Here is a 22,291-nt window from a genome sequence, read left to right as displayed (position 1 = left end):
ACTGTTTGTACGTCTTTGTCTAAACATGGCTGAAACTGTTTAATTAAATCTTACCGTCCTGTACTCTGTAAACCTGTATTGGCATAAAATAATGTTATTGTTCTTGCTGTGTGTGATTCATTTAGAAGATAATACAATCCATTATGTCCACTATAATCCATAATAATCCATTATGTCCTTCTGTAGATAATGCATATTCTACACTGTTTACCAGAAAGAAAGAAAAAAAAAACCCTCAGAAAGCTCGTAGGTACGAATCGGCTCTCATGATTCACCTAAAAGAGCCGATTCAAAGATTTGACCCGTTTGTGAACTCAGCGTCCTATGGTTGTAAACATGAATTTCGTGACTGGGACATGAACCATGACGTGACTGTTGGGTTTCTGCTTTCGGTTCCAACATGAACGACATCATGGAGGAACAGGAGAAGGAGCAGGACAGTCTGGTAGCTGGGTCTCCGTCAATGAGGGTAAGTTTTTATTATTGTATTTTATTTCTTTCTGCAGAAGCTAGCTAGTTATGCTAAGTGCTTTGGCAGAAGTGAAGCGACTAGCTAGCTAGCGCACCGACCGTTACCTCTAAGAAATAACATTAGCGGTAATCATTTTTTAAATCATTATTATTATTATTATTATTATTATTATTATTATTATTATTTGTCTTTCCCATAATTGGTGTAGTAAATAACATCAAATCATAAAACAAGTCGTTTGTGAAAAACTAAAACAAGCAAGCAAACAATTAAACAAATAAATAAATAAAGGTTCGTGTTAGCAAACGGCTAGCGATGCTTTTTATTTCTTTTTTTATTGTTTTTGTTGCTATGTTCATAAATATAATTGTCCAGTGTGTTAATAGAAAAGGTGTACTATTTAACCTTTAATATTTATATGTGAAAAAAAACCCATCGAAAAGTAATAATAAATCAGAAAGTTTTGTTCCGAGATTTCATGTACTATCGCGATATTTCGTTTTAAGACTGAAACGAGAACATGATCTACGTAATAAAGGTCTCCCTTTTAAGATTGCATTAGGTTCAATTCATTAGGATAAAAACATTTTGGGGTAATTAAACTGATAATCAACAGAAAATGCATTCTTCCATGGCTCATTTTTGATGATTACTAAGGGTGCCAATATTTATAGAGGGATATTCCTATGGAGCTTTTATTGTGTATTGATGTACTATATATATATATATATATATATATATATAACAAAAAAAAAAAAAAACATCGTTGTCTAAGAGATACAAAACGTAATAAAATGGCGATTGTATCCTGGTCAGGGTCGCGGTGGATTTGGAGGAATACCGAGCGTGACGCAGGTATAAACGCTAGATCGGACATCAGTCGGTTTCACACCTTCGCACACACACACACGATTACCGGTTCACATTCAGACATGTTTTTTTTCGGGAGGTAGGAGGAAAACCGGAGAACCCAGGCAGACCCGAGGAGAACATGATGACCAGCTGCGCAAAGCAAGAACATCTGGAATGTTCCTCACTCTTTCCATATGACGTACTGTATAACAATTTTTAATAAATTACCAGCATTAATGAGGAACTTGGGGGGGGTCAATCAGTAGAGATTTTCCAATCCCATTTCTACTAAGGAAACTGAATCGCTAGTTTTTCCAAAACATTATGGAGCGACAATTAAAGAACGGGATGAAACGGGCTGCTGCGCTTCACTGTATTAAAGATATTTGCTGTGCAAATTGTTTATTTATTTATTTGTTTATTTATTTTTATCCCTCAAAGGCAGGCAGTAGCAGGAGCGTCCGAACGAAGCCGGCTTTGGATGGAGGAAACCGAGCGGTTGAGAAGAGAGGACCTTATATAATGGCCAAATCGATAAACATGAAACTGCGTGAGTAGAAGCTCTTAAGACATTCCTGGTTATCCCGAAGGACCTGCTTTTCTATAGTCTAGGTTAGTTGAACCTGACGACGTTACTCCGTTGTGGATATTTCCTCAGAGAGACCCAGAGAGATGGCCAGGAGAGTGTTTAAGAAGAAAGGCTTTTCCTCTGGCGGAGCGGTCATGCAGCAGCCCAGGCATGCAGCGAAGAAGTGAGCGATACGATGTTCAGCAGCTCCTTTAGACTAATAACCGTGATGAGTGATGTATATTTTCCTCACGCGAACGTGTCTGTGTGTTGATCGAGCTGTACAGTACAGCTCGTTTAAAGGTAAGAGTTTCTCTACTGCGTTTCACGCCGCTGAACTCTGGGTCGAGAAGACCGCGCCGAGTTCCCGCGTTTGTCTCTGGTCAGAGGTCGAACGCAGCGTTAATCGACAACCTTCCGGCCAATCGGAATCGAGAACGTCACTGCGGTTATACGTTGCGACGAAGCTGTTTGGGAACAAATCTGAGTTTTACTGAACATGGTTTAGTAACAGAAAATATTCTGTCAGGGGAATATCTGATCCGTCCGCCTACACGGCAGACGCACATATCGGATTTATTTACACGTATGAACGAGGCCTGAAATGGATCAGAAAATATCGTAATCCCTGTGTTTTTCCCCTGCTTACACGTTCACGGGTCATATCTGATCTGTGCCACGTGGGAGGGGAAAAATCAGAATTATGTCACTTGAACCATGTAACCATGTAGTGTAAATGCGGATTAAGAGCCGGGGGGGGTAAACTTTTGAGCAGGATGATCAGTGTAAATCGTTATTATTTTGTCTTCTGGGATACATGTACGTATCTTATGGAGCTTCTAAACGCCGGTACCAAACGGAAAAACAAATAAGAACTTTAAACAACCTAATAATTTGCACTGTTCAAAAGTTTACACCCCCCTGGCTCTTAATGTATCTTGTTGCCTTGTTGAGCATCGGTGAACGTTTGCACCTTTTTGTTTAAGGAAACACTCCCAGGAACATCTCAAAATAGTAGCACAAAACAAAAATATATCTATATCTGTGTTCATAGGAAGATATTTGTGAGGAGGGAGGTTTGTGTGTTTGTTTCATAACTAAATCTTTGCCAAACCCCGAATCCATCCATGCTGAACTGGTTTTAAATGTTCTTTCATAAGAATTCTGTGTGTTGGTTGGTTTGTTTGTTTGTTTGTTTTCAGTAATGCGTTTAAACTGGGATTTGTGTGGGTTTTTTTGTTTTGTTTTTTTTAGTGTGAAGTTCAATAAAGGATACGCAGCACTCAGTCAGAACGCAGAAGATCCGCTAGTGTCTCTGGATTCGGACAGGTAACCGAGCACGCCGTTTCACCTTCGTCATTTTTAGGGGTTTTATTTCCACATGACAGCAGTAAACCTTCATCTGCTTCATCTTCCTGTGCATCATGGACCTGAATCAGCTGAAGTGTCTAAGAATTAAAGTGTGTACTTCGTGCAAAGTGTTTCTGATTCGTTTCCCAACTGTTTCTCCTTCAGTGACGTAGAGCTGGAGTATTCATCCGGATATTCCTCGGCAGAGGTAAGACACGACCACGACCATGACGACAACGACGATGATGACGATCACTAACTCAAATGATTAACCGCTTTGTCCTTTACCAGTAGTACCTGTAGATAGGAAGTTAGTGAGGATTCAAATCACGTGACACTCTTTAACATAGATTAAAGCAGAAGAATTAAAGATTTGACATTTTTCCTACAGAATATTTCTTTTTTTTTTTTCTAATACATTTTTTCCCATAGTCTTATATTGGAGCTATAAAGCGAACTTAACTGACAAGTAATGGAAATCTGTCTTACTCCTAAATCCATAAATATACACTACCGGTCAAAAGTTTAGACACACTCATTCTTTATTTTTATGATGTGTTTTCACATTTTAGAATAATAATAATAATAATGAAAGAAATAAACAAACACGTCGGCACGATTCTATTTTTATCTACAACACATTTAATCACACACCTTCAGATCAAAAGGATTTTAACATCGTGAGAAACATTTCAGTCGAGTGTCCGCAAACTTTTAACCGGTAGAGTGCGTACCCAGATCATCTTACATCGGCTTTAACTCTTTTTACCAGCGGTCTGTTTTAGACGTGCCTGTGTTCAGCAGTGAATTTATTAGTGACGTCACACTCCACAGTCGTGGTTAATGGCTCATATGAAAGTAGACTCTTTAGGGTTTTAGGAATTTGCAGTTGTTTATTTATTTATTTATTTATTTATTTTTACCTAGCCTACTTGGTTTAAATGTTATGATTTTATTGTGGCAGTTGTATACGGTGTTTTACTATCAAAAAAAGCTTTAATTGTGCTGTCGGTTTTTATCTCTGTACCAGTGTTATTGTGTAGAGGTGTGAATTGTTTGCCCAGCAGGGGGCTCCCTCCCCCTGCCGATTTTTGAGATCATGGCGGCTTCCGATTTTTTTTAAAGCGCGCTCAATTTATTATTATTTTCTCTCGGGATTAAATCGCGTAGACCGAACACCTCTGCGACTGTTTAGTTTGCTAAAATGTCTCCTATCACTATTTTGTGTTCATGGGCAAGTAACTGCCAGTTGAACTGTTATTAAAGGAAATGAGATTCCTACGTTCACACGCGCAGCAGCTCCCTGAACCCAGTTTATCATCCATCAGATTGTTTAGGAGGACGAGAACAAAATGTAAGCGCAATGATAATAAGAATTATAAAAAAAAAATGGATATTAGGAACAGCAAAAACACGAGGGTGAGGGTTTTTTTGCGTTGTTTATTGCAAACAGGTGTGACACAAATGTACCTGTGCATTTTTCTGCCTGAGCGGGAGAGGCATTAGTGGAGCTACTTTATCGTTGACGTTAACCTGCAGGTTTTCACTACCGTTCCAGTTTGAATCTTTAGGCGGTGTGGTGTGGAAGACATGTTTTGGACTGAGATAGACTTCCATTACTTGTTAACAACATTAACTTCTTTAGCTTTGCACTGGAGCTACAAAACTAATGCCGAACAGTTACATGTTATGAACTTTAGATGCAGCAAGGGAAATTGATGTTAGTAGATTTTAATAGTAGGAGTATCTGGTGTTAATCCAGTAATGAGATACAGATTGGATTTTCTGTTGTTACAGGCTTAATACTCATTGTATCATGTCTCTATGTTTCTCTTTTTTTTTTTTTTTTTTATTTTCCCTCCAGATCCATCCAGATCTGAGCCGACAGTTGCTGAAAGACGGATACCGACTGGACGAGATCCCAGACGACGAGGACCTGGACCTCATTCCTCCCAAAGCCATGGGTTCCTCCATCTGCTGCTGCTCCTCTGATGGCCCGTCCTGCTGCCTGCAGTGAACTCTACCGCAGCACTTTTCCTCTCGACAGCACCCGCGCCGCAGGAAGCGAAACCCCCGCCTTTGAGAAGGAAACCGTCGGCGAGGCAAGCGCACGTCCGTGCCACGGCGCCACCCGACGTTCTCCCGCACCGTGTTCCTGCAGCGATGTCACTAATCTCATCCGCATCCTGTTTTCTCGACAGACGCCCAGAGACGTCCTTAACTTTGCTGCTTTTTTTTTTTTATATTGTTGTTGTTGTTGTAATGCAGTTTTACAGAAAGGTCGCAGCGTGCGAGGGTAGGAATAGTATCGAAGCGCATGTACGTCTCTCCATGATCTGTGTACCGCATCTCTAGCGTAACCAAATTTCAGTTCTTGTCCGTGTTACCGTACAGAGACAAGACAACCAAGACAACATTTTACACGATACGTGCACTTTCCTAGAACACTTTTTTTTTTTTTTTTTTTTTTAATTTATTTATAAATGTCGAAAAACTCCAAATCTGTATAATTGATCGTTTCTGAGACGGGACTAGCGTTTCAGAACTGCTGAAAACGAACGTAGCCCAAAGTAAACACAGAAGTGCCTGGGTTTTGATTTGTTTATAAATCCAACAACTCCCTTTTTAGATTCCTGTGATATGTTTTTCAGCACCAGGAAATATCCAGATGTTACAGAGTTAGGGTGAAAAAAAAAGAAAAAGCTAATTTAAATGATTCAAAATCATCTTTAGGTTACTAGACTAACCTATCCACCTGAAGTCCAAACCGTCCTCATGCCAAACTTCAACCGTGATTAATTTTATTCCGGTTTAATTCCTGTCTAGTTCGGTCCTTAAACCCGTCAGCGCTCTTTCCTCGACTCGATTTTCATTTTCGTGTGAAATATAATCTAAGGCTTTGACCCAGCTGACATTATTAACTATAATGAAAGAACAGTTGAGGATGTTTATTAGGGATGCACCGAAATTTTCAGCCAAAAATAGTCAAAAATGGAGAACCAGCTGGTGGATCAGGGTCCGATCCTCCTCCTCCTCCTCCTCCTATAATCCTATCTCTGATCCCTGACCCAGACAATGCTGTTCAACTCAAAACAGCACATTTAACGCATTATCCACTCTGAAAACACTGACTTATCTCCACCCCCTGGACTAATAATTACTTGACGTCCTTAATCTAAACAAGCCCCTAATTAGTCAGGTTTGGGAACAGAAGCCCAGGATGGAGATCCAGAATGTCACCAAAAATTTCGGCACAAAAACATAACACGAGCTTCGTCCTGGAGGACGTAGCGCTAAAAAACAGGCCGACCCAATAATCCCTAACGTACCCGCCCGGAGGTATCTTACGTTTGTTGCGATTACTGATGGTTGTTTTGTCTCGTGTGAAGCTGAGGAACAACTTTCCCACTTCCAGCATGTTCATCACACACTTCAAGCTTTGCATTAGTATAGGGACAACTTGACCGACGCTTTAAAATGCTGCGCCGCTCTGACTAACCAGAGAGCCGCCTGGAGAGAGCAGTGTTTACCTTTTGTTTTCTCTTTAGGTTTTAATTGCATTACATGTTACTGATATGTGAGGGGAAAAAAACGTAAACCAGCTATCCTTTTTTTTTTATATATATATTTAAACCATTAGTATTGTATTTCGCTGGTTTTGTTTCGTTTTTTTTTTAACTCGGTTTTATTCATTGTGTTTTAATAGTGAAGAGGTTTGTTTCACCGCTCATCATGGAATTTAAAGGTGAGGTTTGCGCTTTTGGGATTTTGTTTACATTTTTCAGACCCAGAAATTAGCTCCGCCCCCAGCTCATGAGACAAGTCACGAGGAATACGTGGAATTTTTATTATTATTATTATTATTATTATTTTTAAATAAACAAGGGTTGGTGTTTGTTAAAGAGAGGACAAGATTCTGAGATTCACCTCACAGGCAGCAGAGGGCGCTACAAATTGCAAACAGCTCCTTTAAATCCGTTTGAACCAGTGATCTGTTGAATCAGACCTGTTCTTGGACTTCAATCTACAGAATTTATTTCTAGCCTGAGTTTCACACAGCTGATCTGGAGTCTGTGTGTGTGTGTGTGTGTGTGTGTGTGTGTGTGTGTGAGTGTGTGTGGTAATGTTTTCTGAAACAGATCGACGATGACCGGTGCTTGTCCGTCCCCGAGTGTGGTAAAGTAGATGATTCTGAACAGGAGGCAGAAGCCTGTGATATCGATCCCACTAACGTCACGTACTAACGCCACCGTGTTTCACTCCACTTCAGATGCTTGGACCCGTGTGTCGCGTCAGGCTCATGTTTGGGAGGTTTGTGAAGCGCACAGTAATTAAACGCCACAGTCTGTCTGTCACCTGCGCGTGCAAATGGTTTAACAGCAAAAAAAAAAGAAAAGCGTTTTACCGTCAGCCAGCTTGCGAATGAAAGTAAATAAACAAATAAATAAGTAAATAATAGCCAGGACGCACAATCTGTGGACCAACCTGAACGGGAGGGACGGGCTGGGGGATGTCGGGATATCACTCATCACATGCTAACGCCACCATGTTTCATGCCACTTCAGGTGCTTGGACCCCCTGCGTCGCATCAGACTTTCCCTCCGTTAAAAATTCAGCTTCAGTGAGCTGCACGTTTCAGAAAGTATTTCAGACTATAGGAAGATAAACCGGGACAAGGAGCAGGCTTGTCTCTTAATTGACCTGTAAGGGACACTCATTTTTGTTGTCCTTTCACTTTATACTGGAAAATAAAAGTAAAAGGAAGATTTCCTAACGTCCCGTGAAAGGATATAAGGGATTTATGTTGTGTAGTGTTTTATGTTAATAAAGGAAATGTATTAAATAAATGTTTGTGTGAGGAAAATAAGAAAGGCACGTGCTTGAGTAGCTAGCTATGATGTTATTTAGTGTGTGTGTGTGTGTGTGTGTGTGTGTGTGTGTGTGTGTGGATATAACTGTTGCAGTCGGAGCACCGAGTGCACTTTTCCTCTCCTTCACTATGCAACTAATCGGACAATCTTTTATTCTTCACCCTCTGAGTAGCAATTATTCATCGTTACTCAGTCTCACACGCAATAACTTCGCTTTGTTTTCGATGTCATTGTGGAAAAACACTCATTTTTAAAATTTTGATCTACACGTAAAAAAAACAACTATATAAAGACTTTTGCAACATTAGTGGAGCGCACCTGTATAACATCTGGCTTTTTATTGTAACTAAATCGGTAATCAGTATTTGAGATTAAAATATGTTTTGAGGTTATGAGTGTGAGAGTACTTTTCATTATGCAACCACTTTCAAGTTCTGTGTTCTGGAATAAACATGTCCTTAAAGAATAAAAAACTTTGGGGGGCGCTGTTGTAGGAAAATAATTGACACCCGTGTGTTGCGATGAAGCCCGGTGACTCGTACCACCCCGAAGCTGATCGTTTTCCACCGCCGGCACACACGGAAGCGCTTGATTCCTCTTATACAACCGGAATACGTCCATGATTACAGATATGTATTTATTATATGTATGTCCTGCACAGTTTAACTCCTAACCCCAATTAAATCTGAAACGGCTAGTCAGGGTCTTGCTAAGCATACCAGAAACTTCCAGGCAGGTGTGGAGACAAGTTGAAGACTTCAACTTCAGGACCGGGTTTGGACAGCCCTGCTATAGATGGTTCAGTTAGAAACGCAGGAATCAATCATATGGTTTATTTCTTTATAATTGCTACAGATATCGTCTTGCCAATGACTTTATACTGCTTTCTTTGGACACACTTAGTCTAGAAGGTCCAGTAAAGGCCCTCAGATGATCAGCAACATGTATTCATCATCAAAAGACCAGTCCAGTCGCTTGGATCCATTACCTCTATCGCTGTGTTATTACATTGCACCACTAGGTGGCGGAAGTGAGTTAGAAATGGTTCCAGGTATTCAAAATATGATCACTTTTTTTTAGGCTTAATCTTCAGTTTTAAGTCTAGTCTCATTGTTTTTTTTAAAATTTATTATTATTATTATTATTATTATTATTATTATTATTATTATTATTATCTTTCCAGCCTTCTCTCTCCCCCTTCTCTATTTTCATCTTTTTAGTTTTATTTTAGTTTTTAATTGGATATTTATTCATCATATAATGTTATATTAAATCTTTTCTTGTATTAAATGGTATATCGATTGCCATTTATCCTTTAGCTGTTTTGTATAATTGTCACTTTGAACTGCTCGTTGTATGAAAGGTGCTATATAAATAAACACGATGATGATGATTATTATCATTATTATTTTTCTCTTCTTCTTCTTATTATTATCCTGAAGTTGTGTGTGTGCTGTGCCTGTTTCATGAGCTATGAAACTGTGCTCTGTCTGTTTCCAATTAACAATGCTGTTCATTTTTAGATCTAATTATACTGTCACGGTGCTTATTTCCCGAGATTATAATCTGTGATTAATAGCAAACAGCAGATGGATACCATTCGCGTCTGCTGGAGCCCAAGACGAACAAACCGTGCCGACTAAATGCAACACTGAGATTAAATGTTCTTGGTGAGATATATATATATATAATTTATTTATTTATTTTAAATAACTCAATTAATTTGTTTATTTATTTCTTTGTATGTGCTGTGTGTGGTCTCATCACTGTTTCCACCTCCTTATAAAAATGGATTCTCAAGGAAGGGTACTCACTTTCTAAAGGGTGTTTATTTGGAGCTTATCTTTTTATTTTTTTTTAATACTGTATACATTACATAACTAAGTACCATCAAATTTATTTCTTGAAGCCTTTAAAGCTTGTCATTCCTTATGTTTGTTTATTTATTTATTTTTTAAATCCCCAACCTGGTACACTACTTTACATTTAAAAAAAATAATAATAATGTTTACATTCTTTACACTTGATTTTTGTTCATTTTAATTAGATTTCGATTAAAGCACTTAAGTTAAAGTAACGAGTCACGTCATTTTAGAAAGAGAATGATTTAATTACTCTGCCAGCTTTGATGGAGCTTGCAGTTTGTGTTACTGTAATGTCACTGTAAAAAAAAAAAAAATAAAACATTACTGACTCTGGATTTCCTCAGGTCCCAATTTATTATTTAAATGTTTGATTGAACTAAATTAAACATTTTAAATTAGTTACATTAGTTAACTAATTTAAACATCCATCCATCCATCCATCTTCTACCGCTTATCCTTTTCAGGGTCACGAGGAACCTGGAGCCTGTCCCAGGGAGCATCGGGCACAAGGCGGGGTACACCCTAGACAGGGGGCCAGTCCTAAATTAAACACGTTGAACTAAAAAATAAAACAATCTAAGACCACATGGGTATCCCTTAATAATACAATATAATAATATATATTTATAATTTTTAAATTGTATATCTTACTGTAAAATCAGCATGCTTGGTTTAACTTTTCCTGAGTGGAAAAAATGCTAACCTTATTATTATTATTATTATTAGTAGTAGTAGTAGTAGTAGTAGTATTTTCCTTTTATTATGAAACCAGTAAGCTTGCATTTAACTATTTATTATTATTATTATTATTATTATTATTATTATTATTCTGAATGTAAAAAATATCACTGAGCCCCTGGGTATCCCAAGACCCCAAAATATTTTGTTGTTATCCCCCCCCCCCCCTTTATTATGAAACCAGTGAAACTTGCTGAAACATCCTGAATTTCTTGAATTAAAAAATGATAATAAATCACTGATCCCCCTGAGTATGGGTGTCCCTGAACCCCAGTATATTCTCTTTATTATTATTATTATTATTATTATTATTACTATTATTTAATTTGTTATAAAATCGATAATCCCCTGAGTATCCCTTACCTCAATATATTCTCATTCTCTTTTTTTTTTTTTTCTTCCCAGTGTGAGAGCTATGGTCTTAAATCATGCGATAATATTACAGCCTTGTGATTAAAAAAAAAGAAGACCTGCTTTGTTTAATATCTCAGATTAGAGTACAGCACACAGTAAAATCATTCACTGATTATTTAGATACGTTAGCTGTTAATAGTTCATATCAAAAATTGCTGTAAAACAAAATGAACTGCTGAACTCGTGAGTGTGCGCTTATCAGGGCAGTGCAATGGGCGTGGTTATGTAGTATATAGGCGGTGCTTTGGTAAAGGGGCGTGGTTTGTGTAGAGAAGGAGGGGCCGTGTGTTAATGCAAGCGCGAGTCACAGCCTGAGCGCTACAGGCGTTAGGAGATTATGTGGTTGAGGTTTTCATGTTTCCGTCCTCTCGCGTCACGTTCAACTTGGTTTTCTGGCGTCCCAGTGAAGTTCGTTAGCTGTTTACCATAGGTACTTAGGGGTTTTGTTGTTGTTTGTAAATAATTCTTGATCCAGGTCAGTGGATAAGTTGCATGCGCGTGCGGCGAGAGCGCTTGAGAAAGTGAAGCGCGCGAGGAACAGGGCGAAGAGCCGAAGGGATGGTGGACAACTCCAGCAGCGACAAGACTCAAATGGTGAGCGACTTGAACATTACTAAACCCTCTCCAAGAAGGTCTGACACCTTCCTGTGTGCTCCTGAATGATCTACAGCGTCGTCTCAGGGCCAGCTCTGGAGGTCTCGTGAGCCTGCACTTCTCATATACTGTGTAGATTATTATTATTATTATTATTATTATTATTATTATTATTATTATACTTCTAATCAACACATTAGTGTAAATTATCAAGCTAAACGGTTATTATTTTTTTTAAAAGTAAAAATAAAAAAATATCTAATTATTTCCCATTTAAGTACAGCCTCTATATCTCTTGCTGTAACCGTGTATAAGCGTACTAAATAGTATCTATGTAAACATAGTAGGCTACGTGACCAACAGTCGCGTTCTCGCGCGTCGCCATGACTACGTTGCATACTAGCGTACTAAAGAGTGTGACAAAACAGTGCGCGAGCGCTCTGTGTATGTCTATGGTGCTTTAATATGCACGCGGTTTTGGAGGTTTCTGAAAGTTTTCATTTGAATTATTCAACCAGAAATGATGTGTGTGTGTGTGTGTGTGTAATATATATATATATATATATATATATATATAATCACATCATTTCATATACCTATTTATAAATGTATATATTTTCAAAAAGAAGCACATGAAGGTGTATATTTTTGCATATTTCTTCTCCACAGGATGGACCAGACTGCCTATGATAATTATGATCATTGCAGTTTATGGTTATAAGGTTTATGGATTTGTTTATTTCAAAATCATCAGCTCATTTTGTTTTCAGTCTTTATTGAGCGCTGGCTTGTCTTCATATTTTGAGACCTCCCTTTAACCCAAACCTCACCCTAGTCCTCTGTAAGTGTGATGATGAACACATCACGTCCCCTACAGTGCACTCGAATCACTACAGTTGACTCAGGCCTTTTTATTATTGTTATTATTATTATTATTATTATTATTATTATTATTATTATTGCTATTATTTTTAAACCTGGAAATGTTTTAGTTCAAATGTTTTCGCACTTCCTGTTGCTCGTAGCGTAACCCTAATCTTCACAGACCGAATGTTAATTGGAGATCAAAGGCGGCCGTATAATTTATTGGCCCCCGGTCTGTCGAAGCCCTGACACACAATTACACCTAGAAAAGGCCTTGTGCTGGCTCATGCATTATTTCAGAGAGAATAGCTCCAGGCTGAGATATCGATTCCGTGCACTCAGCAATGCATTATAGATGGAAGACGGAGAAATATCCAGCTGCTTTGATTGTTTGGGAAGCGAGGGATAATGCTACGAGCGACCGTGCTGAGAAGCGAGAGATGTGTCGTTCTGACGACTGGGTTTTAAAAGGGATTTAGTTTCATGGGAAGCTTCAGCGCTTCTGAGATGTAATTAGAGTTGCATGTTTATGGCAGGTCATTGACGACTTTGTTACTTCCTCCCTCCCCCCTCCTCCTGTCGCTCTTTCTTTCTCTGTCTCAGGAGAGCAGTTTAGGAGGCAGCGTTTACCCTCAGGGAGGTGCAGCGGGGGTGAAGCTGGAAGCCGTGATGGAGCATTTGCAGCGGCAGCAGCAGGCGCGTTTGGAGATGGAGCGTAAGGAACGGCGCTTGCGCGACGCTCATCTGATGTACGCTCAGCAAGTGGCTGCTCAGCATGCCATCCTGGCGGCGGCTCGAGTCTCGGCACTGGGAAACAGCGGTAAAGCCCAGGCGCACGGGGTTGCCCTGGACGAAGTCGCCCGGGGTAGGGACTCGGGCGACGACGACGACGATGTCGATGCCGAAAACGATGACGAAGAGGAACCGATGGCTGATGAAGGCAGCGACGAAGACGAGGAGGACGGCCCAGTGAGCGGGCTGGAGTTTTTGCGCAAGCAGACGCTGGCGCTGCAGCAGAGCGCCATGGCTAGGCAGTTTACCGGCTACGCTTCTGGCACTGCAGCAGCCACCAGGATTCAGACAGACGACTCATCTCCCGTCAGGGTCAAAGAGGAGCCGGAGGACGACCTTTCGCCTGCTGGTCCGCAAACCGCCACATCTCCAAACGGACAGGCCGACTGGGGCTACGACGAACACTTCAAACAGGTAGGAACGACTTTCCGCGAAAGCCCTTTTCCCATCTTTTGTGTAAAGAATCATAAAAGAATTCCAAAACTGAAGGCAAATATGGTGTGTCCTAAACTGCCAAAGTGTGGAGCGTCCTTGAGGAAGGGCACGATATAAATTAACGGTGCTTACACACCTGTTTATTTTGAGTCCGAATCAGATTGAAGTTGATTCTTTCGTTTCGTTGCTGTTCGGTTTCACATCGTATGTAATTAAGAAGTGAACCAAACACAAAAGCACAAAAAAAGGTCGTTTGAGGAAGCGTGTAAAGATACGTGTAGAACTTGCTGATTCGGAGTCAGAGATATGGCCGGAGAACCCTGAATCAACTCGTTTCAAAGCTTTTGTGAATCGCCTCTAGAGTTAATTTTCTCGAATTGTTCGCTGATCAGAATCTCCAGTTTCTCTAGTGCTGTCCTTCGGTTCAGTTTAACGCATCTCATCTACAAAAAAAACCCTTTCGGCATGTTTGATTCACTTCCTGCGGGCGAGTCGATTCGGAGTCGAACAGCTTTTCGGTTTAATCGAGTTTCGCTCGGAAGCGAATCGAGGCATCTTCTCTCAGACGCTGTCGGGTCGTTTGTCGTTTCGGTCAACGCCTGAGCGCGATTTTTTTTTTCTCACCTGTGTAACGAACCGCGGTGAGGCGGACAACGTGCCAGGGTTCGAGTCAAACTGTCTGAACACTGCAGCCTGAACCAACTCCTCCTTGCGTTAGCGGTAACGCTGGGTTATCCACAAGTCTGTCGATATGAACGTTTTTTTTTTTTTTTAGATTTGAAATATGGACTGAATTCAGCGGCGTCCGTTCGCTTCATGATGTGCGACACTTCTGTTTGTGGTGGTGTTTTTTTTTTCTTCACCTTTTACACGTGACGGAATGCGCTCGTGCCGTCTGCTCTGTACGTTTCCTTCTGCTCAGTGTTTCCAGTCGTAAAGCTCTGATTTATGAAAATCAGCAGCACAGCTTGACACAGCATACTCTCTCTCTCACACACACACACACACACACTCTCTTTCTCTCTCTCTGTCTCTCTTTCTCTCTCTGTCTGTCTCTCTCTGCCTGTCTCTCTCTTGCGCTCTCTATTTTTCTCTCTCTGTCTGTCTCTCTCTCTCTCTCTCTCTCTCTCTCTCTCTCTCTTTCTGAAACGCACTTTTCTCTCTAGAAAGCATTGTACACGGTGTAATGCGAGTGCCCGCTGCTGACAGCTCGAACGCTGTTCGGTCGGCTGTTAGAGAGCTGGAGTCGGGCCAAGCGGCGTGCGCAGTAATCCCACAGAGCCTGCGGAGGTCTGAGTCACGGCTGAGCCACTCCCACTGTCAGCTGTGGGGAGAAAGAAAAACCCTGGAAGTGTGTGCTGGCATCAAGCCAGAGCTCGTACGTCACGCTTTCACTTTGAGTGTGTGTGTGTGTGTTTTTTCTCATGCTCCTGGCTGAATCTCAGCAGCGCTTGGCCAGACCCCAGGGTGTGTAGAGACCAGTTTTGACAGTTCCCAGGAGGTGTGTGTGTGTGTGTTGGAGTGGTGTTAAAACACAGTGTAGACCTCCGCAGGAATTCCCTGGCAACGAGCGTAACACCGAAAGTAAACCGAAAGTAAACGTGTGTGTGTGTGTGTGTGTGTGTGTGTGTGTGTGTGTGTGTGTTCGGGGAGATCGCTGGCCGAACAAGACTCCTGTTCTGGATGTGTGCCAGCACACACTCCCGCCGAAGCCTCGTTTCCTCCGAGCGTGCCATCATCGCCGCGCCGCCAGCCGAGGAAGTGAAACCGAGACAGCGCCGCGCGGTTAAAAACGTCACGAAGGCGTCGCTGTGAACTCTGGGACGCGTGAGAACGTGCAGCTGGGCGATGTGCGATAAACGGATTTACACCACGTGAACGGTTCCACACGTTCATTTCAATCGCCGTGTCGTGTACAAGTCCTTGTGGGCTAGCTGTCGCTATAGAGACGGTCACGCAGGAGATCTGCGCACGCTGCTGGATAAATGCGATTACGAGGACGTCCGGGACAAACAGATGGCTCGTCTGGCTCCGAGGCGGTTTAATTAAGCGGCATTAAGTGAGGAATAAAACACCGCCGGTGCGGGTCCAGGAAAATAATCCACAACGTTCACATCGGTGTTGTTTATGTTCCTTATTTTCAAATAACAGCACGTCCTGAGGTCTTTTATTCCTCTTCCTCTTACACCACAGCCCTGTGGAGAACATGCTGTACTTTTTATCCATTGATGGTTACAGAACGTCCACAAAACAAGTCTCTCGCGTCATAGTAGCTCTAAACGTCCCCTCTCCAGCCTTACAAAGCTCTGACACTGGAGACTCCTTCCTGGACATCTGCTTACAGGGAACGTTACACACAGCGGTTACACACAACGTTTACACACAACGGTTACACACAATGGTTACACACAGCGGTTACACACAACATTACGCACGGCGGTTACACACAACGGTTACACACAATGTTACACACAGCGGTTACACACAACGTTTACACACAACGTTACACACAACGTTACACACAACGTTACACACAACGTTTACACAGCGGTTACACACAACGTTTACACACAACGTTACACACAACGTTTACACACAGCGGTTACACACAGCGGTTACACACAACGTTACGCACGGCGGTTACACACAACGGTTACACACAATGTTACACACAGCGGTTACACACAACGTTTACACACAACATTACACACAACGTTTACACAGCGGTTACACACAACGTTTACACACAACGTTACACACAACGTTTACACACAGCGGTTACACACAGCGGTTACACACAACGTTACGCACGGCGGTTACACACAACGTTTACACACAACGTTACACACAACGTTACACACAACGTTTACACACAGCGGTTACACACAGCGGTTACACACAACGTTTACACACAACGTTTACACACAGCGGTTACACACAACGTTACGCACGGCGGTTACACACAACGTTTACACACAACGTTACACACAACGTTACACACAGCGGTTACACACAGCGGTTACACACAACGTTTACACACAGCGTTTACACACAGCGGTTACACACAACGTTACGCACGGCGGTTACACACAACGTTTACACACAACGTTTACACACAGCGGTTACACACAGCGGTTACACACAACGTTACACACAACGTTTACACACAGCGGTTACACACAGCGGTTACACACAGCGTTACGCACGGCGGTTACATGCTTTTGTTGTTGTTGTTTATGTTGTGTGTAGTGTCTGAAAATGTCATTGTTTCTAAGATATTTTTTAATGCAGTTTTCAAAATGAGCATGACCACTGAACTACAAGCAAACAAATAGAATCTAATAATACATTCATTCATTAATTAATTAATTAATTGTATAATGGAGTATAAATGGAAAAATTAAAAAAATTATTAATTTAAAAAACATTTAAAAGTATTTCTAAAAATATAATAGGGGTGTGTGTGTGTGTGTGTGTGTGTGTGTGTGTGTGTGTGTGTGTGTGTGTGTGTGTGGGACATTCACCTGACCTCTATAATCTCGTGTGTCACCGGGGTCCTGAGGCGCTCCCTGTGGTGTTGGTGTTAGACGAGTGCAGTGTTTACTCAACACCGTGTGTGTGTGTGTGTGTGTGTGTGTTGAGAAACAGATGAGCTATGACTGTATCACAGGATGTGAAGTTCTGCGATCCAAACGCGTCCTTACTTCACTTTTTTTTTTTTATTATTTGGATTAAAAATTTTTTTTTATCCTCTCATATTAAACACAAGCTGGTTTTACATGATTTCAATTGATTGATTTGGTTTCATTAACATATCCATCTTCTGGATGAAACTCCCTTTCTGCAATTACTATCTAATATCTAGAATAATAATAATAATAATAATAATAATAATAATAATGTTGAACTATCTAATATTTGAATAATTCCTGTCATTCCCGGGTTCCTCCTATGATTAAGCGTGATGGAATGTGATTGCTGAAGTGTTTTTATTATTATTATTTCCCCTGGATATGGTGTTTAATGCACCATTTCTGTGATGCTGGAGTGTTTTATTCCTCTTGCACCACAGCTGTTTATTAAACAGCGTCACGTCGTGCTTTTTATCCATTTACGGCTACTCTTTAATGCTGCGGGACGTCTGCGAAACAAGTCGGTTCCTGTCGAGCCCTTCGGTAAATTCGAAGTAAAACAGTCGTTACTATAGAAACCATGTTACACTGCATCATCGTCCTCATCATCGTCGGCTCCTCCTCCAACTCCTGTTTGTTTCTAGAAGGAGCGAATGGATGTTGCATAATGTAAGTGTTTCCGTAGTAACACAGCGAGCTGACTCAGCGAGGAGGATCGATGAGGCTTATTTATCGATAGGAGAGAGAGACAGACAGAGAGCCACACAGACGGGGAAAGAGAGAGAGAGAGAGAGAGATAGAGAGACAGAGAGAAAGAGACAGGGAGGGAGAGATAGAGAGACAGGGAGAGAAAGAGACAGGGAGAGAGAGACAGGTTTAGAGACAGAGAGAGAAAGAGACAGGGTTAGAGACAGAGAGAGAAAGAGACAGGGTTAGAGACAGAGAGAGAAAGAGACAGGGTTAGAGACAGACAGATAGACAGACAGACAGACAAGGTGAGAGACAGGGAGAGAGAGCCAGGTTTAGAGACCGGGAGAGAGAGACAGGTTTAGAGACCGGGAGAGAGAGACAGAGAGAGACAGGGTTAGAGACAGAGAGAGACAGGGTTAGAGACAGAGAGAGAGAGAGAGAGAGAGAGAGAGAGACAGGTTTAGAGACAGAGAGAAAAAGAGACAGGGTTAGAGACAGAGAGAGAAAGAGACAGGGTTAGAGACAGACAGACAGACAGACAAGGTGAGAGACAGGGAGAGAGAGCCAGGTTTAGAGACCGGGAGAGAGAGACAGAGAGAGACAGGGTTAGAGACAGAGAGAGACAGGGTTAGAGACAGAGAGAGACAGGGTTAGAGACAGAGAGAGACAGGGTTAGAGACAGAGAGAGAGAGACAGGTTTAGAGACAGAGAGAAAAAGAGACAGGGTTAGAGAGAAAGAGACGGGTTTAGAGACAGAGAGAAAAAGAGACAGGGTTAGAGAGAAAGAGACAGGGTTAGAGACAGAGAGAGAAAGAGACAGGGTTAGAGAGAAAGAGACAGGTTTAGAGACAGAGAGAGAAAGAGACAGGTTTAGAGACAGAGAGAGAAAGAGACAGGTTTAGAGACAGAGAGAGAAAGAGACAGGGTTAGAGAGAAAGAGACAGGTTTAGAGACAGAGAGAAAAAGAGACAGGGTTAGAGAGAAAGAGACAGGTTTAGAGACAGAGAGAGAAGGAGACAGGGTTCGAGACAGAGAGAAAGAGACAGGTTTAGAGACAGAGAGAGAAAGAGACAGGGTTAGAGAGAAAGAGACAGGTTTAGAGACAGAGAGAGAAAGAGACAGGGTTCGAGACAGAGAGAGAAAGAGACAGGTTTAGAGACAGAGAGAAAGAGACAGGGTTAGAGAGAAAAAGAGACAGGGTTAGAGAGAAAGAGACAGGTTTAGAGACAGAGAGAGAAGGAGACAGGGTTCGAGACAGAGAGAAAGAGACAGGTTTAGAGACAGAGAGAGAAAGAGACAGGGTTAGAGAGAAAGAGACAGGTTTAGAGACAGAGAGAGAAAGAGACAGGGTTCGAGACAGAGAGAGAAAGAGACAGGTTTAGAGACAGAGAGAAAGAGACAGGGTTAGAGAGAAAGAGACAGGGTTAGAGACAGAGAGAGAAAGAGACAGGTTTAGAGACAGAGAGAGAAAGAGACAGGGTTAGAGACAGACAGACAAGGTGAGAGACAGGGAGAGAGAGCCAGGTTTAGAGACCGAGAGAGAGAGACAGGTTTAGAGACCGGGAGAGAGAGACAGAGAGAGACAGGGTTAGAGACAGAGAGAGACAGGGTTAGAGACAGAGAGAGAGAGAGAGAGAGAGAGAGAGAGAGACAGGTTTAGAGACAGAGAGAAAAAGAGACAGGGTTAGAGAGAAAGAGACAGGTTTAGAGACAGAGAGAGAAAGAGACAGGGTTCGAGACAGAGAGAGAAAGAGACAGGTTTAGAGACAGAGAGAAAAAGAGACAGGGTTAGAGAGAGAGAGACAGGGTTAGAGAGAGAGAGACAGGGTTAGAGAGAGAGAGAGAGAGAGAGAGACAGGTTTAGAGACAGAGAGAAAAAGAGACAGGTTTAGAGACAGAGCGTGAAAGAGACAGGGTTAGAGACAGAGAGAGAAAGAGACAGGGTTAGAGACAGAGAGAAAGAGACAGGGTTAGAGACAGAGAAAAAGAGACAGGGTTAGAGAGAAAGAAACAGGTTTAGAGACAGAGCGTGAAAGAGACAGGGTTAGAGACAGAGAGAAAGAGACAGGGTTAGAGACAGAGAGAAAGAGACAGGGTTAGAGACAGAGAGAAAGAGACAGGGTTCGAGACAGAGAGAGAAAGAGACAGGTTTAGAGACAGAGAGAAAGAGACAGGGTTAGAGAGAAAGAGACAGGGTTAGAGACAGAGAGAGAAAGAGACAGGTTTAGAGACAGAGAGAGAAAGAGACAGGGTTAGAGACAGACAGACAAGGTGAGAGACAGGGAGAGAGAGCCAGGTTTAGAGACCGAGAGAGAGAGACAGGTTTAGAGACCGGGAGAGAGAGACAGAGAGAGACAGGGTTAGAGACAGAGAGAGACAGGGTTAGAGACAGAGAGAGAGAGAGAGAGAGAGAGAGAGAGAGACAGGTTTAGAGACAGAGAGAAAAAGAGACAGGGTTAGAGAGAAAGAGACAGGTTTAGAGACAGAGAGAGAAAGAGACAGGGTTCGAGACAGAGAGAGAAAGAGACAGGTTTAGAGACAGAGAGAAAAAGAGACAGGGTTAGAGAGAGAGAGACAGGGTTAGAGAGAGAGAGACAGGGTTAGAGAGAGAGAGAGAGAGAGAGAGACAGGTTTAGAGACAGAGAGAAAAAGAGACAGGTTTAGAGACAGAGCGTGAAAGAGACAGGGTTAGAGACAGAGAGAGAAAGAGACAGGGTTAGAGACAGAGAGAAAGAGACAGGGTTAGAGACAGAGAAAAAGAGACAGGGTTAGAGAGAAAGAAACAGGTTTAGAGACAGAGCGTGAAAGAGACAGGGTTAGAGACAGAGAGAAAGAGACAGGGTTAGAGACAGAGAGAAAGAGACAGGGTTAGAGACAGAGAGAAAGAGACAGGGTTAGAGACAGAGAGAGAGAGACAGGGTTAGAGACAGAGAGAAAGAGACAGGGTTAGAGACAGAGAGAGAGAGACAGGGTGAGAGAAAGAGAGAGCGAGACAGGGTGAGAGAGAGAGAGGGAGACAGAGAGAGAGAGAGACAAATAAAGAGCGAGACAGAGAGAATGGAATGGCCTCGTTTATCCCTCATGACGGACACGGCAGCGAATGAAGCGATACGCATTGTAAAAACGCAGGAAATGGTTAAGGTGCTGTGACTGAGGCTGTGGTTTTCCTGTTTAAGCGACACACACACACACACACACACACACACACAGCGCGTGCACGAGTCTGATCAGTGTCTTTGTGTGAAGACGTGGCGGTTTTCCAGTTTCTGCACGAATCTCGTACACTTCTGAAGAAGCCCGGGTTTGTTCAGACGTTCTCTACGAGCTCCTCTGTTTCCGTAGAGATGGTGATGATGATGATTTTAAAAACATGTATTCTACTGATTACAATCGGGGTTTCGTTTCTTTTTTCATAGCAGGGTACGACCGATTTTTATGAAAATGTAACCAAGACCAGTTTTTATGAAGCTACGTATTCAGACAGCTGATATGATATCGTTTCATTTCTGACAGAGACAGACAGACAGAGACAGACAGGGTGAGCGAGAGAGAGAGAGACATTCTCACCCACCAGCCGGCTCTCTGCTGACGTATGAAAGCTACGAACTGTTCAAACTGCTGCTCGTGCTGCATCACAAGGCAGCGTGACACTCTATGAGGAAAGCTCTATCCGCTCTCTTCCGCATATTTGACGTCACAGATGTCCGTGATTGGCTAGTGTGTGTGCACTGTGAGTGACAGGGGAGAGAGAGTAAGCCCCTCCCACCCAGATAGCATGGACCATTTTGATCTCCTGGACTCCCCGCTACGGCTAGCTGTGGCATGGCCGGGAGGGAGAGACGGAGAGAGACAGAGGGAGAGACGGAGAGAGAGGGAGAGACGGAGAGAGAGGGAGAGACGGAGAGAGAGGGAGAGACTGGGACGGAGAGATGGAGAGAGACGGAGACAGGGAGGGAGGGAGAGACAGGGAGAGAGGGAGGGAGAGACGGGGAGAGACGGGGAGAGACGGGGAGAGAGACAGAGAGGGAGAGAACGGAGAGGGAGAGATGGGGAGAGATGGAGAGAGATGGAGACAGAGGGAGAGACAGAGAGGGAGGGAGAGATGGGGAGAGACAGAGAGGGAGGGAGAGATGGAGAGAGACAGAGGGAGAGAC

At 42.3% G+C, this 22,291-nt stretch overlaps 2 protein-coding genes and 1 long non-coding RNA gene across 6 annotated transcripts in view; all 3 read left to right on the top strand.

The window, feature by feature from the left end:
- Positions 1-298: 298 nt before the first annotated feature.
- On the top strand, positions 299-10,307 carry fam219b (family with sequence similarity 219 member B). Of its 3 annotated transcripts, none has more exons than XM_053623641.1 (6): positions 299-469; positions 1,766-1,874; positions 1,983-2,076; positions 3,147-3,221; positions 3,408-3,450; positions 5,107-10,307. In XM_053623641.1, the coding sequence occupies exons 1-6, from the start codon at positions 401-403 to the stop codon at positions 5,257-5,259; spliced, it is 543 nt and encodes a 180-aa protein (XP_053479616.1). In that variant the 5' UTR covers positions 299-400; the 3' UTR covers positions 5,260-10,307. The 3 variants fall into 3 exon arrangements, with proteins under 3 accessions (XP_053479616.1, XP_053479615.1, XP_053479614.1); XM_053623640.1 differs by having other exon boundaries at positions 358-469; positions 1,426-1,874; XM_053623639.1 differs by lacking the exon at positions 299-469 and having other exon boundaries at positions 1,313-1,874.
- A 702-nt stretch (positions 10,308-11,009) lies between these two features.
- Positions 11,010-22,291, top strand: part of LOC128607023 (AT-rich interactive domain-containing protein 3B-like) — a 69,676-nt gene continuing 58,394 nt past the window's right edge. Inside the window, exons 1-2 of one of the 2 annotated variants that reach the window (XM_053623636.1) lie at positions 11,010-11,724; positions 13,192-13,794. In XM_053623636.1, the coding sequence (XP_053479611.1) occupies positions 11,689-11,724; positions 13,192-13,794 (639 nt within the window). In that variant the 5' untranslated portion in view covers positions 11,010-11,688. Of the gene's footprint in view, positions 11,826-13,191; positions 13,795-22,291 lie in introns of both variants that reach the window. The other variant, XM_053623637.1, reaches the window with a different exon arrangement.
- Positions 19,337-20,556, top strand: LOC128607024 (uncharacterized). The gene is made up of 2 exons (XR_008385790.1): positions 19,337-20,023; positions 20,132-20,556. It is a non-coding gene; the product is annotated as an uncharacterized LOC128607024 (long non-coding RNA).

The sequence above is a fragment of the Ictalurus furcatus genome, chromosome 4 (genome assembly GCF_023375685.1).
Source record: "Ictalurus furcatus strain D&B chromosome 4, Billie_1.0, whole genome shotgun sequence".
NCBI lineage: Eukaryota > Metazoa > Chordata > Actinopteri > Siluriformes > Ictaluridae > Ictalurus > Ictalurus furcatus.
The sequence above is the reverse complement of the archived record's forward strand: the minus strand, read 5'-3'. Positions and strand labels throughout refer to the sequence as shown.

Coding starts and splice junctions, on each gene's coding strand:
- fam219b (XM_053623640.1), top strand. CDS start 1,649: ATGGAGCGACAATTAAAGAACGGGATGAAACGGGCTGCTGCGCTTCAC. Junction 2,077..3,146: donor CCCAGGCATGCAGCGAAGAA/GTGAGCGATACG, acceptor TGTTTTTTTTAG/TGTGAAGTTCAATAAAGGAT. Junction 3,222..3,407: donor GTGTCTCTGGATTCGGACAG/GTAACCGAGCAC, acceptor TTTCTCCTTCAG/TGACGTAGAGCTGGAGTATT.